The 18,406-nt window shown below is 38.0% G+C and overlaps 1 protein-coding gene across 4 annotated transcripts in view; it reads right to left on the minus strand.

Moving 5' to 3' along the window:
- The window catches only part of ras (Inosine-5'-monophosphate dehydrogenase ras), a 52,693-nt gene that overhangs the window by 4,407 nt on the left and 29,880 nt on the right, over window positions 1-18,406 (minus strand). For 2 of the 4 annotated variants that reach the window (XM_071690360.1, XM_071690364.1), the window contains exon 11: window positions 15,600-15,743. In XM_071690360.1, coding sequence (XP_071546461.1) covers window positions 15,600-15,743 — 144 coding nt within the window. Of the gene's footprint in view, window positions 1-2,798; window positions 3,929-7,679; window positions 7,821-15,599; window positions 15,744-18,406 lie in introns of those variants that run through there. The other 2 variants (XM_071690361.1, XM_071690363.1) reach the window with 2 other exon arrangements.

An 18,406-nucleotide genomic window follows, 5' to 3' on the forward strand; every position in this document is an offset into this window, starting at 1 on the left:
ATGTGTACATGTGTGTAAATGTGTATATACAAGTATACATAAGTGGGGTTGAATGCAAGAGTTTTGAAGATAGGGGCAAGTATGCAGTCTTGTGGATGAGAGGGCTTGGGAAGTGAGTCAGTTGTTGTTTGCTGATGATACAGCGCTGGTGGCTGATTCGGGTGAGAAACTGCAGAAGCTGGTGACTGAGTTTGGTAAAGTGTGTGAAAGAAGAAAGCTGAGAGTAAAAGTGAATAAGAGCAATGTTATTAGGTTCATTTCGGAGAGCAAAAATGGGTATGTTTGAAGGATTAGTGGTTCCAACATGGTTCCAACAATGCTATATGGTTGCAAGGTGTGGGCTATAGATAGGGTTGTGCAGAGGAGGGTAGATGTGTTGGAAATGAGATGTTTAAGGACAATATGTGGTGTGGGGTGGTTTGATCGAGTAAGTAATGAAAGGGGTAAGAGAGATGTGTGGTAATAAAATGAGTGTGGTTGAGAAAGCAGGTGGTGTATTGAAATGGTTTGGTCACATGGAGAGAATGAGTGGGGAAAGAATGACAAAGAGGATATATGTGTCAGAGGTGGAGGGAACGAGAAGTGGGAGACCAAATTGGAGGTGGAAGGATGGAATGAAAAAAGATTTTGAGCAATCAGGGCCTGAGCATACAAGAGGGTGAAAGGCATGCAAGGAATAGAGTGAAGTGAAATGATGTGGTATACCTTGGTTGATGTGCTGTCATTGGAATGAACTAGGGCATGTGAAATGTCTGGGGTAAACCATGGAAAGTTTTGTGGGGCCTGGATGTGGAAAGGGAGCTGTGGTTTCAGTGCATTACACTTGACAGCTAGAGACTGAGTGTGAACAAATGTGGCCTCTGTTGTCTTTCCTGGTGCTACCTCACGCACGTGCAGGGGGAGGGGGATGCCATTTCATGTGTGGCGGGGTTGCAACACGAATGGATGAAGGCAGCAAGTATGAATGTGTATATATGTATATGTCTGTGTATGTATATGTATTATCCCTGGGGATAGGGGAGAAAGAATACTTCCCACGTATTCCCTGCGTGTCGTAGAAGGCGACTAAAAGGGAAGGGAGTGGGGGGCGAAAAATCCTCCCCTCTCATTTTATTTTTCCCAAAAGAAGGAACAGAGAAGGGTACCAGATGAGGATACTCCCTCAAAGGCCCAGTCCTCTGTTCTTAACGCTACCTCGCTAACGCAGGAAATGGCAAATACTATGAAAGAAAAAAAATGTATATGTATGTATACTTTGAAATGTATAGGTATGTATATGTGCGTGTGTGGGCGTGTATACATGTGTATGTGGGTGGTTTGGGCCACTTTCGTCTGTTTCCTTGTGCTACCTCGCTAACGTGGGAGACAGCGACAAAGTATAATAAAAAAATATAAGTAAATATTATCGGTGGAGATAGGGAAGAAAGAATACTTCCCATGTATTCCCTGTGGGTCGTAAAAGGCTACTAAAAGGGGAGGGAGCGTGAGGATGGAAATCCTCCCCTCCAGTTTTTTACTCTTCCAGAAGGAACAGAGAAGGGAGCCAAGTGAGGATTTTCCAACTAAGGCTTAGTCCTCTGCTCTTCATGCCACCTTGCTAAAGTAGGAAATGGTGAATATGTATGAAAAAAATATTATTAAACTTGATCTGTTTCCTGCTTCAGCGAGATAGCACCAGGAAGCAGACAAAGAACGACCCATCCACTCATATACACATATATATACATAAATGCACATACATATACATAACATATGCATACAGATACATGCTTGCCTTCATCCATTCCCGGCGCTACCCCACCCCACAGGAAACAGCATTGCCACTCCCTGCAGCAATGAGGTAGCACCAGGAAAACAGTCAAAAAAGGCCACAACTGTTCACTCTCAGTCTCTAGCTGTCATGTATAATACACCAAAACCATAACTCCCTATCCACATCTAGACCCCACAGACCTTCCATGGTTTACCCTAGATGTTTCCTGGTGCTACTTGTTAACGCAGGAAACAGCAATCAAGTATGAAAAAACATTATATAGAGATACTGCTCTAAATAGTAATGGACTTTCCTTGCTTGTGGTTATGCTGAAAATGAAAATTCACCTTTGGCAAAGTTGCTGTATATTTTTCCTTTATTTCATACTTGTTTGCCATTTCCTGCATTAGCAAGGTAAAGCCAGGAACGGATGAAAAAAAGTTTATTCACTCACATTCATTCTCTAGGTGAAACCAAAGCCCCCTGTATACACAACAAGGCCCCAAAGACCTTTCTATAGTTTCCCTAGTCTGCTTCATATGCCCTAGTTCATTCCACTGGAAGGAAGGAATGAAAAAGATTTTGAGTGCTCAGGACCTAAAGATGTGGGAAGGTGAAAGGCATGCACAGGACAGTAAACTGGAGTGATGAATGCAATGCTTAAATAATAAAAGAAAGGTATAACAAACATGTTTGAGAGAAATCAGAAAGATACCACAAAAAAAAAGAAAAATGAGGAAATGAAGCACTGAAATTATCATAAGAATGAAGCTTTAGAATTATTAAGCTAAAAACTGTATAGTCTTGAAAGAAGAGAAAGATAAAATATATGCATGGTAATAGGATAAGGATATCAAAAACAATGTGCTCAGTTTAAAACTGTCCCACTAAGGAAATTACAAATATAACACATAAAGATATCACAGAATTTCAAGACAGTCCAGTGAGAAAGACAGAAAGGCTATCTACTGTACAACCTATATGAAACCTGTATAAGCATGAAAATTCAGAAAACTAAGATAAAAGGCTAAAAAAAATCCAGGTAAAACTTTGAAAGATCATTATGCAATGTGTGTGGTAGCATTCAATACACAAGATAGGCTATGAACATTATGAAATTTGCTCGGTGGAAAGAGAACTATTGTTAACCAAAGGAGTTGTGGGTTCTAACCCTACCTAATGATAACCTCATCATAGGTACTCTCTCTTCTTTTACTTCAATCAGGTACTCATAATATGGAAGCATTGGATCTGCTGCTACAGGAAGTATACAAAGCAAACAATGTATCAGATGACCATATGAAAACCTGTCACTATCCCAATCTTGCTGCAAATCATTTGTATTCCCTTCTAGCTAAAAAAAAAAGAATTTACAATGCCAAAGGAAAATATTCAAAATATTATCAAACACGAAAAGAAAATATAAATATTGTTTTTACATATGCAATGTTAACGTCACGTATCTATACCATGGATCCTGTGAACATCAAGCTTTGTAGTCTTACGGGAATATTCACTCCAATGGTAAACTTAACTATTACTCTGATCATATTTGGCTGACTCTGATCCTTTGTACAATTGCCTGATATACAGTTCTTAATCTTAAAAATCATGCATTCCAACAAAATGATACTACAAACATTGCTCATTTCAATATAATACAAAACACTTAACATCGGGAAAATATAAAGATTTTCCTTACAATTGTTGACACTAAAAGTGAGAAAAAAGTATTGTCTCAACAGCACAAATATTTGCTTCAAAATTATAACTACACTTTGCAGCAAGTTACAATGCCTACACACATTACATTCAGATTTACTGTTTTCCTTTAGATGCTTGACATACCTTTACAATCAAAGTGCTTCACCAATGTACTTCTGGGAACTAGGGTGTTTCCAAACTCAGTATTCAGATGAACAAACTTTATAATAAACACTTGCATTTAAACAAAATCATGGAAACTTTCTATGCATCAAATCAACTGGGATAACTTGGAAGCACTATAAAACTTTCCCATCAAACTGGTGGAAGCAACTTGTATATATACAGTAATAACAACTTAACCATCTTAAAGGTCTGTGGTTACTTTCAATATGCTATTCCTAATGGCTACACAATGATTAATATACCAATATACCAAGATAGCGCTAATTTCTTGTAATCTCGTCCACGCTGTAAAAAGAAATAAGTAATTAACATAAACACAACATCCACCAGTAATACATCACATGCAATCACACATACTGTAAATGTCAAAAGTAATCTCATACAGGACAGGCAATACTTTTATACATAAAAGAGCTGAACAGAACATGGGTAAGGTCAGCCAGAAATGTATAAGAACTAGTATCAGACTGGGGCACAGGAAAGTTAGAGTAGCACTGAGAAGCATCAAGCAACCATGGTTATTTTTTCACTGACAGAGGTGGTCATGAAAATTTATGGCTAGCAGTAACACTATGGGAGCAAAAGTAATAAAATGTTAAGAGAACTGATACTTTCACATGAATAAATGGAATCAGCATAGAACATAAGAAATACATGCAGCTTGGAAATTTGTCAATGTATGTATGAAAAAACACTGGTCAACAATTTCTTTTTGTCCCACGAACTAAAATAAATGGACCTTATAGTACTTTTTACTGAATTTGAAACTTTCTAAAATTTTCCTATCAGGCATGGTTTAATGACAGAGCAAATAAATTTTACAGTAAGTGCATATTACTCATTCATAAATAAGGCTGGTATTACACTTAAAAAACTTGCCTCTAAAATGATGAAGTATACAATTTTCGGCTATATTTGCCCTCAGGAACATCCCTCCTTAGTGCTTCAAATATTGGATCCATATTGCCCTCTACTTGGTCTATTTTCACCAGACTCATTGTCATGTTTCTCGGAGGCTCTGGTACAAATAATTCCAGACAGTGAGGTACTGGCCTCATGGCAGATGGTAAATTATGATATTTAACAGTATGCTTAGATTCTGATGTTACACCATTTATATTTGTCAGACAGAAGTAGCAATCTGAAGCATAACTTTGGGTTCTCTCCAAACTGTAGAAACGGCAAAAGGTATACAGCATGAACCTTTTCCCCATGCTGTGAGAAGCGACACATGTGACACAACAAATATGGGAGGCCCAAGTTTTACCCTGGTCACCCACTTAACAACCAAAGTAATGCTCAAAGCATTTTTTAATGAGGGGTCCGAAAGAGCATTTTTGGGATATGAATGTCAATTCACTGCTGATGTAGCAGAAAGAATTTGGACTATGTACACAGTTTTTCAGCATTATGATGGTGATAGGGTACAATCTGCCAAGAGAGCAGAAAAAACACTGTTTACACATTGAGTTCTAGCTTACAACAGACAGAAAACTGCTACTCAGGAGTGGGCAGTGTTTGAATGTCCCAAATTTCCAGCCATGTTTCTGCAGGCCCCTGGTGACTTCATTTAACTAGGCTTGTGCTTTGAAAAAGAAGCTATTGCACTTCACAAAAAATAAAATTAGCTGTGTTTATCAAACCTTTTGTTTCAAATGCTCCATAGAGCACTGGTACATATATACTGTACTTAATGATATATGAATATGCTGGAACAAAAAATCCTGAAAATGTATTTGGATTCAGCATGCAAAAATAAAGAAAAATTTTTTCAAATGGACAAAATCTTTGTTGACGAGTGTAATTACAGAAATGAGAACGAAACAAGATAGCTCTTAAGTGAAAAAGGGAAATTAGTTTGATATATGGCTGCATGGGCAGAGAAATATGTAGCTACATAAAAGGCATAATTATATGGGTACAGTAACAAGTCAGAACTGAAAACAAGCTTAGGTACCAAGTTATCAGTTTTATATGGCAAGCAATTCACCGGTTTTAGGAAGTTATCATAAATTAAAAAGGTAATACCATGGTGAAAATAGGGACAGCCAGAAGACAACAGTAGGCAGACAGACACAGTCTGAGAAATTGGTGTGTGGTTTAAGGTACTGAGTGGTTCCCTACTGGTGGTATGTATATCATTAATGATATGCAAGAACTATCTAGATGGTATGTTATGTAATTCTTACATGTTCCACGGTTAAATACAGAAAATTAATACACTTTTATGTACAACTGTTTTTTTTTTTTTTTTTTTTTTTTTTTTGCTGTCTCCCGCGTTTGCGAGGTAGCGCAACGAAACAGACGAAAGAAATAGCCCAACCCACCCCCATACACATGTATATACATACGTCCACACACGCAAATATACATACCTATACAGCTTTCCATGGTTTACCCCTGACGCTTCACATGCCTTGATTCAATCCACTGACAGCACGTCAACCCCGGTATACCACATCGCTCCAATTCACTCTATTCCTTGCCCTCCTTTCACCCTCCTGCATGTTCAGGCCCCGATCACACAAAATCTTTTTCACTCCATCTTTCCACCTCCAATTTGGTCTCCCTCTTCTCCTCGTTCCCTCCACCTCCGACACATATATCCTCTTGGTCAATCTTTCTTCACTCATTCTCTCCATGTGCCCAAACCATTTCAAAACACCCTCTTCTGCTCTCTCAACCACGCTCTTTTTATTTCCACACATCTCTCTTACCCTTACGTTACTTACTCGATCAAACCACCTCACACCACACATTGTCCTCAAACATCTCATTTCCAGCACATCCATCCTCCTGCGCACAACTCTATCCATAGCCCACACCTCGCAACCATACAACATTATTGGAACCACTATTCCTTCAAACATACCCATTTTTGCTTTCTGAGATAATGTTCTCGACTTCCACACATTCTTCAAGGCTCCCAGAATTTTCGCCCCCTCCCCCACCCTATGATCCACTTCCGCTTCCATGGTTCCATCCGCTGCCAAATCCACTCCCAGATATCTAAAACACTTCACTTCCTCCAGTTTTTCTCCATTCAAACTCACCTCCCAATTGACTTGACCCTCAACCCTACTGTACCTAATAACCTTGCTCTTATTCACATTTACTCTTAACTTTCTTCTTTCACACACTTTACCAAACTCAGTCACCACCTTCTGCAGTTTCTCACATGAATCAGCCATCAGCGCTGTATCATCAGCGAACAACAACTGACTCACTTCCCAAGCTCTCTCATCCCCAACAGACTTCATACTTGCCCCTCTTTCCAAAACTCTTGCATTCACCTCCCTAACAACCCCAACCATAAACAAATTAAACAACTATGTAAGATAATATATTTTACATATATTTCCCTCGGCTGTTATATCAAAATGTAACATCCATTAAAGCTGAAAGTATTTTACTTTGTTAAACCAAGATTTATGATGTTAGATAATACATAAGAAGAACAGGAAAACTAAACCTAAGAGAAGGAAATGAGAGGGATGAATGAACAACATAAGTGGAAGAAATTATCTGAAGAGGAAAAAAGTGTATGCAAGGTATCTCTATTGAAAAATCTGTTATGTACCACTAAAGCAAAAAAAAAAATTTCCCAACTCATCCCAAAATGTTGCAGAAAAAGGCCTCCTAGACAGAGTTGATTATAAAGGTAGCAAAGCATAGCTACAATTAATTTTTTATCAACAGCAGCTGACTTCATATAATAGTTTCCCAAATATTGTGAGATACTCAAATAATGACAATTTTTTTCCATTCTGTTGATGCCAGAAGGGAACTATAACCATATGATGGTCAAACATGCAATAAATTTGTTTCCTTGCATCAGAAAAATAATTACTGTCAATATGCTCAACAGCTAGTTCTTAGCAGCACTTCCATAAACCCATGAATAATAAGTATCAACAAATTAAATGTAAATAAGAAAGAGCGAGTCTTCAGCCTGCCATTCATGTTAGGTGGGTTGCCTTGATCAAATATAAATTCATAGCAACTGTAAAAACATAAGGTCTTAAAATGACAAGACCTTATGTACTGCCTTTAGGTTAAGTTGGATTTCTTCTAGTATAGCCTCTTCTCAAATGAATGAAGACTATGCACGCTGCCTTCCTTCTGAGCCGAAATAGTCCGCCGCTCAATTTTCAGCTCACCACTATACAGCATGGCCCTGGTCAGTTGAAAGGGATTTTTTTTTAGCTGACCAGTATACAGGGCAATTACCCAGAACAGATACATCTTCCAAACATAATCAACATTATGTTTGAAAAAAAAATTTGAAGCAAGCTATGAAGAAATCTTCAGTACAATGTGTACATTAATGCCATACATGTTGACTTCATCTTTTTAGTTCAACAAACAATGAATACTACAGATAAACATTTAAACAACATCAAGTAAATTTTCTTAAGTATAATGACATATCTAAATCCTGACAAAGACTGTTTGAAAGGTAAATGTTCAGCAGTCATGTCCAGCCATAGCAGATGGAACCAAACATGGAAGTTCCAAAGAACTGTCTAACATAGATTAATCATTTAACTGAACTAAAAAGCACATAATTCCTAACACTTAACTTCTGCTTTTGTGAGGTAATGTAAAGAACAAACGACTGACAGTCTCATCTGCAGGCATCCACTCCTTGCAGTCATGTGTAATGCACTGAAACCAGAGCCTACCATCCACAACCATGCCCCACACTATTCCATATTTCTTGACTATTTCCACACCCTAGTTCAGCCCTTTGACAACACATCAACTCCCAACAGGAGGATATCTCAATACTTCTACAGGAAAAATCTCCTCCACTGAACTGTACTTGTTCCTCATTTCTTTATACCATAAATGGAAAAAATAACCATAGTTTCCTTTTAGCATATGGAGAGAGAGAGAGAGAGAGAGATATTATAATCATAGAATAATCAAATCTTCCGCTGGGCCACAATATATAGAACTCCTTGGTGTAGCCGTAGCATTCCTGACCGTGACACATTCACAACCCACCCTGGGTCAAGCACATATGTTTGAATCCTGGATGTGGCAGTCAGTCCACAATCAACCCAGTTGTTCATCCACCCTTTGGGGGATGATCAATAAAATGGGTACCTGGCTCACGCTAAAGTATGTATATAAATATAGCATTAATGAGACATCCTTGACTCAAGGTTCAATAACCCATACTATGTCTGCTAGCATAAAGATATAACAAAAATTTAATGTTCAAAAAAGTGAAATTTCAACTGTGCTATGCAGGAATAAAAAGAAAATAATATAAATATCAGAAACAAATATATCATAGCAGAGTAGAGTAAAAATCTTATGATCAATCTGTCCAAAGTTTATATATTCAGCATGAATAATAAAACAACTGTTGCTTTTTCAAAGGAAGTAGTAGCAAAGATTCTGAAAACTATCAATATGAAGGAGGAAAAAACCAATAATGAATCCTAGCAATATATCTAAGCTCTGTAGACTGTAATATCGTTGTTTGCAATCTCATTCCCAGAATTTAGGAAAAACTGGATCTGCAATCCATTTAATCACTCATGACTGGAGGGACAAAAACAGAGTAACTGCATGGAATGGTGAATGCTAGGGAGGCATGTAAGGACCAGGATAAGTGGCGACTCTTTTGCTGTGGCCACCCCTTCATGGGAGTTCTACAGTTTTTGTATACTTGCTGGAAGATCAAAATTCAGAACTTTTTCAAGCCAACCACAAGTTTCTGTAGCCATTTGTAAAAATTTGTGATCTTACACAAAATATAAGCATTATCACCTCTGTAAAAAAGGGGGTTTTCACACAGATAAAATTCATGTTTTCATACAAACAATCATCTACAAAGATACATTTTTTTTTTCATTTTGCTTTGTCACTGTCTCCCGCGTTTGCCAGGTACCTATGATGAAAATTATCATGTTTTCAGGCCCTACGATGCAATTCACACCAAAAAGCAATTTTATTGCCCCCATTTCTAAAAATCAGAGGTTTAATTTTCAATAATGTACAAAATTAGACATTAAGAATTTTGCAAACCCATAAGACGTAAATTTATTCTTCAGACTACAGACAAGAAATATACATAACTATCTATAAATCTGAACTCAAATCCAATTTATATGGGGTGAATTGAGCCATACACCTTTGAGGGAATTATGTACAACTAAGTTTTTAATCCTGATCCTGTAGAATGGTAAAGGATAGCAACAACCTATTCTCTGGGGAAGACTTACTATCCTGAACAAAAGGAAAATATAAGATCTGGTTTCTAATTTACATCTAAAGATTATCTTCTATTTTGTATTGGAAAGAAAGGAATGGAATGCTGCACAATAACACCAATAAGGACCAAAGATATTGCAAGTATGAGAAAATGTCAGAAAAACATCCATGGTCTGAAGCTAGTCAAAATTCTACCTGCACTTATCGGAGAGATTACGTACCTGCTAATGCAAAAATTTAGAATTCATTGGGCACTCAACACACACCTTAATCAGCCAGGCTGGTGTGGACATGTTCACCTTTGGGCTCAATCTGACTGATCACAGAAGCAGCAGCAGCACAGTTTAACACCATATTGGGTTGTGAAGAGAAGGTTCTGAAATCACTGAGAGGTTCCTACTGGGTAAGGTAACTTAACCCTCAAACTGCATTATGTACAACTAAGTTTTTAATCCTGATCCTGCAGAGTGGTAAAGGATAGCAACAACCTATTCTCTGGGGAAGACTTACTATCCTGAACAAAAGGAAAATATAAGATCTGGTTTCTAATTTACATCTAAAGATTATCTTCTATTTTGTATTGGAAAGAAAGGAATGGAATGCTGCACAATAACACCAATAAGGACCAAAGATATTGCAAGTATGAGAAAATGTCAGAAAAACATCCATGGTCTGAAGCTAGTCAAAATTCTACCTGCACTTATCGGAGAGATTATGTACCTGCTTATGCAAAAATTTAGAATTCATTGGGCACTCAACACACACCTTAATCAGCAAGGCTGGTGTGGACATGTTCACCTTTGGGCTCAATCTGACTGATCACAGAAGCAGCAGCAGCACAATTTAACACCATATTGGGTTGTGAAGAGAAGGTTCTGAAATCACTGAGAGGTTCCTACTGGGTAAGGTAACTTAACCCTCAAACTGCAACATACTTCACATTATAGCTTATGATTGACTGCAACAAAAACCACATGGAAATAGATTTCCTCACGGTTTAGAGGTGCACATCATTTGTAATTTCAACAAAAAACCCACGGTAAAACGAAGGATTTACTTTTTCATACTTCAGCATGAAGATCAGTAATCTTTTATGAATATGCTTGAATACTTTTTCTTGTCACTTTATATATAATGCATTGTGTGCCTTTCATAAATTCAACAATACATCACAGCAAAAGCAAAAGTAGATGCTGTAAAGAGCTTAATTTTTCATTTTCCAAATTTCTGCCTACATATTCTTAATTACCCAATATATCTGAAATCTTTTTCTAATGAATTATGTGCATGCATTGGTAGTTATATTCTTTCAAAGCTGCAGTTATGGTAAAGACAATTCTAACCATATATAAAATAATGATACAGAATATCACTGTGATAAAATGATATGATTAACAAACATATTTATTTTCTATTATACTTGATCGCTGTTTCCTGCATCAGTGAGGCTGTGCCAGGAAACAGGCGAAGAATGGCCCATTCACTCATATACATATTGGTATTCATTTATTTGTTACACTTCATCACCGTTTCCTGCGTGGGCGAGGTAGTGTCAGGAAACAGACGAAGAACAGCCCAATCTACTCATATACACATACACATACATAAATGCCAATACACGCACATATACATACATATACATATATATACACAAGCATACACAGACATAAACATATATACACATGTAAATATTCATACTTGCTTGCCTTCACCCATTTCCGGCACTACCCCAACCCACAGGAAACAGCATCTCTACCCCCTGCTTCAGCGAGGTAGCACCAGGAAGACAGACAAAAAAGGCCACATACATTCGTACTAAGTCTCTGACTGTCATGTGTAATCCACCAAAACTACAGCGCCCTATCCACATCCAGGCCCCAGACCATTCCACAGTTTACCCTAGACGTTTCACATGCCCTGGTTCAGTCCATTGACAGCATGTCGACCCCAGTGTACCACATCATTCCAACTCATTCTATTCCTAGCACACCTCTCACCCTCCTATATGTTCAGGCCCCAATTACACAAAATCTTTTCCACTCCATCCTTCCACCTCCAATTTGGTCTCCTGCTTCTCCTTGTTCCCTCCACCTCTGACACATGTATCCTCTTTGTCAATCTTTCCTCACTCATTCTCTCCGTATGTCCAAACCATTTCAACAAACCCTCCTCTGCCCTCTCAACCACACGCTTTTTTTCACACATCTCTGTTATCCTTTCATTACTCACTCAATCAAACCACCTCACACCGCATATCTCCTAAAACATTTCCATTCCAACACATCCACCCTTTGGTCTAAAATGAAACTCAAGGAAAATTTAGGTCAACCAAGTGAAAAACATAGAAAGTGTAGCTTGTCCTGGTAAAAAACACTTATTATGGTGTTTGCCCAAATTAAGAATATATAATAATACATTAACATAACTGTCCCTGGGGATAGGGGAGAAAGAATACTTCCCATGTATTCCCTGCATGTCATAGAAGGCAATTAAAAGGGGAGGGAGCAGGGGCTGGAAATCCTACCCTTTCGTTTTTAATCTTCCAAAAGAGGGAACAGAGAAGGGGGCCAAGTGAGAATATTCCCTCAAAGGATCAGTCCTCTGTTCTTAACGCTACCTTGCTAACAAAGGAAATGGCAAATAGTATGAAAAAAATTAACATAATGCATGAATATTCTTTGACAAAAATTCCACATCATCACTGAAGGATGTTTAAAAGCAAGAAACAATGTACTGTATTCCCACTGCTAATCTAAATAAAATTTCCTGTCTATGGTAAAATGGACACAGACTATAGAATAAAATTTCAAAGTAGTTAGTCCTACTTAATACATGTCTTTCAGCAAGCACAAAATGAACTGGTATATTACAAGGATTAATATCATGCATTTAATTACTTTATTCTGAATTAATCCAATATTGTTAATCTTGCTACTTCCAAGCAGTTTCAAAACAATTCAGTGATTTACCTACATGGCAACCGAAATAACTATCATCTGGAAGTTTCCAAGACTTATTCTTAATTGAGACAGACGGGAAAACAAAAACATGCCTCAATCAAAGGTCACCTTGAGTGAAAGAAAAAAGTAAAAGAAAAAGAAAATGAAACTAATCAGGGCTCTACAGGTGTTTGTAGTCCTTACTCTTAAAAGAAGAAAGTTTACACGGAAAGGGTATGATGAAAGGAGGAGAATTCCGCAGCTTAGCTGTTCAAAGGAAGGAGATAACATAACAGCCAATCCTCGAATGGCCTATCTTCAAACAGAAACTGTGGAAAGTAGCAATCAATTGTATGCCATGGGTCTAAACTTTGTGGGGTGGGGACACATGCAGACAGTTCTGGAGAACAGTGGCTGAAATAATACCTGTAGAACAGAATGAGAGTAACATCGTGGCATACAGAAACACACAGCTGAAGAGACATGATGCTGGTGCAGTGCTTCCTTAAAAACCTTCTATTCTTCACCCACTGCCCTAATTCACATGGGAAAAAGAAGGTTGACAGGTGTGAAATAGTGAGTGGTGGGATGAGAGTTGTTAGTGAAAGAAAATGAGAAGTGCATAGCTATTATTTGCAAGGAAGGAGAAAAATAACTGAGATATACAACAGAAAGTGGCAGGAGGTCAAAAGTAAGGTGTATGAGTTAAAAAAAAAAAAGGCAAATGACAGCTGGGGTGAGCAAGTACCAGCAAATTTCAGGGAGAATACGAAAATGTTTTAGAAGCATGCTAACAGTGTGAGAAAAAGAGAACAAATACAAATATTGGTGAAGGGTAAATTGGGAAAAAGTAACAGGCAGAAATGAGATGGAATGAGTATCATGAAGGGGTGTTAAATGTCTTCGATAACAGGAGGACAAATGTGCAAGGGAGGTATGTTAAAAGCGGCACTGGAGTTCCATAGTTATGGAGACTATTGGTATGGTCATCCCCTTGGAGTTCCTGTTGGGAACAGGCATCAGAGATATTGACAGATAGATAGATAGTCATGGAAAGAAATTTGGCAAAAAGACATTAGGTGGTGGAAGCCTTGAATAACAAGAAGCACAGCAAAGCTGCTGGAGTGGATGGGACTGCAGCTGAATTTCTTAATAAAAAGGGGGGGGGGGTGATTGTGTTCCTGATTGGTCTTCAGTATTATTTTCGACGTATGCATGGATCATAGTGAGGTGCCTGAGGACGGGTAGAATGCCTGTTGCCAGTGTATGAAGGCAAGGGCAGATAAAAATCAGTTTTCAAATTACAGAGGTAAAAGTTTATCTGGTAAACTGTATGGGAGACTAGTGATTGAGCAGATGGTGGTATGCACAGAGAATATTTAAGAGAAACCAAGAGTCTTGCCTGTAGCATATACGTATGTGCAAATATGAGATACTCTGTGAAAGGTGCTACAAATATATGGTGAAGGAGGAAGCTGTTAGAAGGAGAAATCTTTAAAAAGGGAGGTAGGCATGTGCATGAGTAGGAAGAGAGGTTCAAGGTGGTGGCGAGTCAGTGGTTGAGGTAAGTGATGTCATTGTAGCAATTTAATTGTTTATGGATGGGATAAGAATAGTGAGGGAGGTGAATGCATGGGTCTTTAGAGAAATATGCAGTCTGTTGGGGAAGGGGGGGGTTGATTTATTGTTTCCTTATGACATGGTGCTGGTGGAAGATTCATGTGAGAAATCTGCAGAGACTGGTTTCTGAGTTTGGGAGTGTAAGTAAAAGGAGAAAGTTAAAGAGTAAATGTGTATGAAAGCAAGATTATCTGGTTTAGCAGCAGAAAGAAACAGGTTATTTGGAGTGTGAATCTGCATGGAGAGAACTTGGAGGAAGCACAGTGCTTCTGATACCTTGGAGTGGATTTGGCAGAGAATGTAACCATAGGAACTGAAGTGAGCCAAAGGGTGGATGAGAGTCTTGGGTGCAATGTGAAATGTGTGAAAAGAGGTGCCACTATTTTTAAAGATAAAGATGGGGATTTCTGATGTTACAGTAATCTTGTATGGATGGAAGGCATGAACCTTAGACAAAAATGAAAAAAAGAATGGATGTGCTGGAAATAAATTGTACAAGGACAATATCTTGTGTGAAGTGGTAGATCAAATATGAAATAAGGTAAGAGAGAGGTGGGCAGTAAAAAAAAATCATGTATGAGAGATAAAGAGGGTGAACTGAAATGGAATGGATGTATGGAAAAGAGTGGGGAAAGGATGACTGGGATGATACAGATACCGTAAGTGGAGGGAACACTAAAAGGGGAGAAACCAAGAAGGGAGACGCAAGGATGGAGAGAAAGATGCTTTGAGTATTCAGGGCCTGAACATGCAGGAGGGTGTGAAGCATGCAAAGGTAAGAGCAATTTGGAGCAATATGGTATATGGAAGCAATGGGCTGAACCAGAGCATGTGAAGATATTGGGGAAAACCACAGAAAGGGCTGTGGTGCCTGGTTCTAGACAAAGGGTTTCTGGTTTTGGTGCATTATACATGACAGCTAGAGACTGGATGTGAACAAATGAGGTCATTTCTTCATCTGTTCCTGGAGCTACACTGTAACACAAGAAATGGCAAACATTTATGAAAAAAATACACAGTATTCAGAGAAATCAATCTCCTTATGTCTCCCATAGTTCTTTACTGGGTAAATGGCTAACTACAGTTAAACAAATCACAAACAGCTAAAAATCTACAGGTTAAATACATAAACTTATTGTTTCACAGATGCTGGCAAAGGTAGTACTCACCTCAACATTGAGCAAGACTTTGCTCCAATATCTTGACAACCATGCTGGATGCCACAGACCAGATAAGGTAAGAAGCGCAAAATGGAACCTTTATCTACTATTGACCCACTTACACCCTGGGCCACTTTGATGCCATCACCTTCTCTGCAAAATTATAATGTGAAATAATTAAACTACAGACAGGCACTAATGCCTTTAAGAACATTGCAATTAACATTATAAGACAATACAGTGAAAATACACAATTCTGTATTCTCAACTAAGGTTATGAATCACATTTTAAAAGATAAAGATACTTGAACTAAATAATAAAGCTAACTTGTTTCCTAAGCTTGTTACGAATTTACAAGCAACTACATCTGTGCACTGTGCTAAGAATTAATGACTGAATGTGCATGAACATACAGTTAGTACAGAAAGGTTACACGGTGGAAGCTAATGGTATAGTCGTATTACTGGAGGTGTTATGTGCTAGAAAAAAGGGTCTCAGGAATGGACTGATAAATACTTGCTGGCACTGTTTTGCAATCCAATAAAAGGTACAATAACAGTTCCAGAAAAGAGAACATTAAATTTCATGATGCAATGTTGTATCATGAATATCATAAATAAAGATAATAAGCAACAGTACATCATATGCAAGTATACACTCTAATATTAGTTCAGTGCTGCAAAGTTTCATTATGTATCTATCTATATCCCGGATGTCTGTTCCCTTCATGAACTCACTCAAGGTAGTGGCCATGGTAAACAAATCTCCATAACTGGTGAACTCCAGTGCTGCTTCTTAGCCTTTAGTGCCCCATCCTTACCAGTTCACTGGCAGAGGGCAACTCTAACACAGTTTGGCAATGCCAACAATCAAAATGGTACAGGTAATCAGTGAAGTGATGCTCACATGTGCAGAATCTGCAAGAGTACTGTCTCCATACTAACCAGGAATTTATGTTCAAATACAGTCCATTGTTTGCCGTTCTGAATCCAAGATGGTTATGTCTGCTGCTCTCCCTTATGTATATTGCCTGTATAAGGGCATCTAGCAAGCATTCAAAATACAATGATGAGGGAAGCACTTTCTGGAGACAGAAGCACCAGAGAAAGTGTTCCCATTTCTTATGAAGAAAGGGTTTGAAGCAAACATGTTAACAAAGAAACAGTCAAGTCATAATATAACATTTAGATTTGACAATAAGCAATCTTAAAACTGATTTATATACTTGGCTCCTTTTCAGTGTTATTGTGATTTTCCAGTACGGACATCAATATTGTATGATGTCACATATATTACTATTACAGAACACAAGCCTCCACTTACTTGGGGCTATGGCAGTCTCAATGCTGCACACCAATCAGTAAGAGGAAAACAATGGGCTCCTTTGGAGTTTCACATCTGTCATCAGTATTAAACTGAACATCAAGTAGTGAATATGACTGAATATCAGAAATTTCCACTGACCTTTTTATACTTTTGAAGATACTGAAAAACAAGATTCAGTTAATCAAAGAATGATCTGTTGTGCATACTTTCCAAACTTAAGTAGTTAATCAAACCCATTTGCTTCCAAGTACTACTGTAAAGAATAAAGGTACGAAACAAATGAGTTGACAGTGAATGGGAATATAAACTTTAAACCAAATAAGCTGACAAAGAATGGAAATATAAACTCTAAACATTTAAAATCAACTGTAATCATACTATAAATTTGTATACCTCTTCCATTTCTGTTTTGTGATTTGTTTACGATATATGTGAATAAGTCACTGTATAATGCATACGAGAGTAAACATCTATATATCTCCGATGCCCGTTCCCTAGGGGGGAACTTATATCAAGGGGGTTGCCATAATAAGTCTCAACTTATCCCTGTCCCACCATATATACCCAAACCACCTCAAAGCATTACATTTCATTCACTCTACAATTAATTTACTTTACATTCCCAGACAAACCAAATCTCTCATACACCCCCTCATTCCTTTCTTCTTTCCATCTAGTCATAGCACATGCTCCTCTCAAATAGTTCATTTCCACAGCCTGGATTCTTAACATTTGTGACTCATTCTTTTTCCAATATACTGTCACTTAATCATTTCTTCACTCCCAAACTTACACCTTTACCTTTAATTATTCATTAGGGGATCCAATAACTCTTCCACCCCATACTGCTCTTTCCTTCCACATAACCAAACTTACCCAAGTTTGCTCCAAAATACTTAAATTCTGTCACCTCTTCCAGTTGTTCGCCTTCTATATCTCTAACACAGTTTAGTAAACTTCCTTCTCTCATTCTACAGGACTTTGCGAAATTATATTTTCACTCCGCTTCCTTTCAAACACCAATATTTTACTTTTACTCACATATACTTTTAACTGCGTGACCTTACACACATCATAAAACACTTACAATCTTCTGCAACACCTCTTCACTCTCAGCATAATAATACAGTATCATCTACAAATTGGCATGTCACAAGCCACCACACTATATCTGCAGCCCCTTACTCTAGTTTTGCATTCATCTCTCATCACTCCATAAACACATATGTGGAAAAGATAAGGTGACATCACACAGCTCTGCCTCACACCCACATGTATAACAAAACTTTTGCTCAACTCTCTCCATCCACTCCTCTATAGAAGGCTTTCAACCCATCTTACAGTTGTCCCCCTTACCGACATCCAAGAGAGCATTCTACTCCACTCTCTCATACACTTTCTTCAGACCCATAAAAGCTGCATACATATTTCTACCTTTTGCTAGATACTTTATCAGTCATTCTCACCACAAAAATCAGGGGGAATATTA

Source organism: Panulirus ornatus, chromosome 48 (genome assembly GCF_036320965.1).
Source record: "Panulirus ornatus isolate Po-2019 chromosome 48, ASM3632096v1, whole genome shotgun sequence".
In the NCBI taxonomy this organism is placed as follows: Eukaryota; Metazoa; Arthropoda; class Malacostraca; order Decapoda; family Palinuridae; genus Panulirus; species Panulirus ornatus.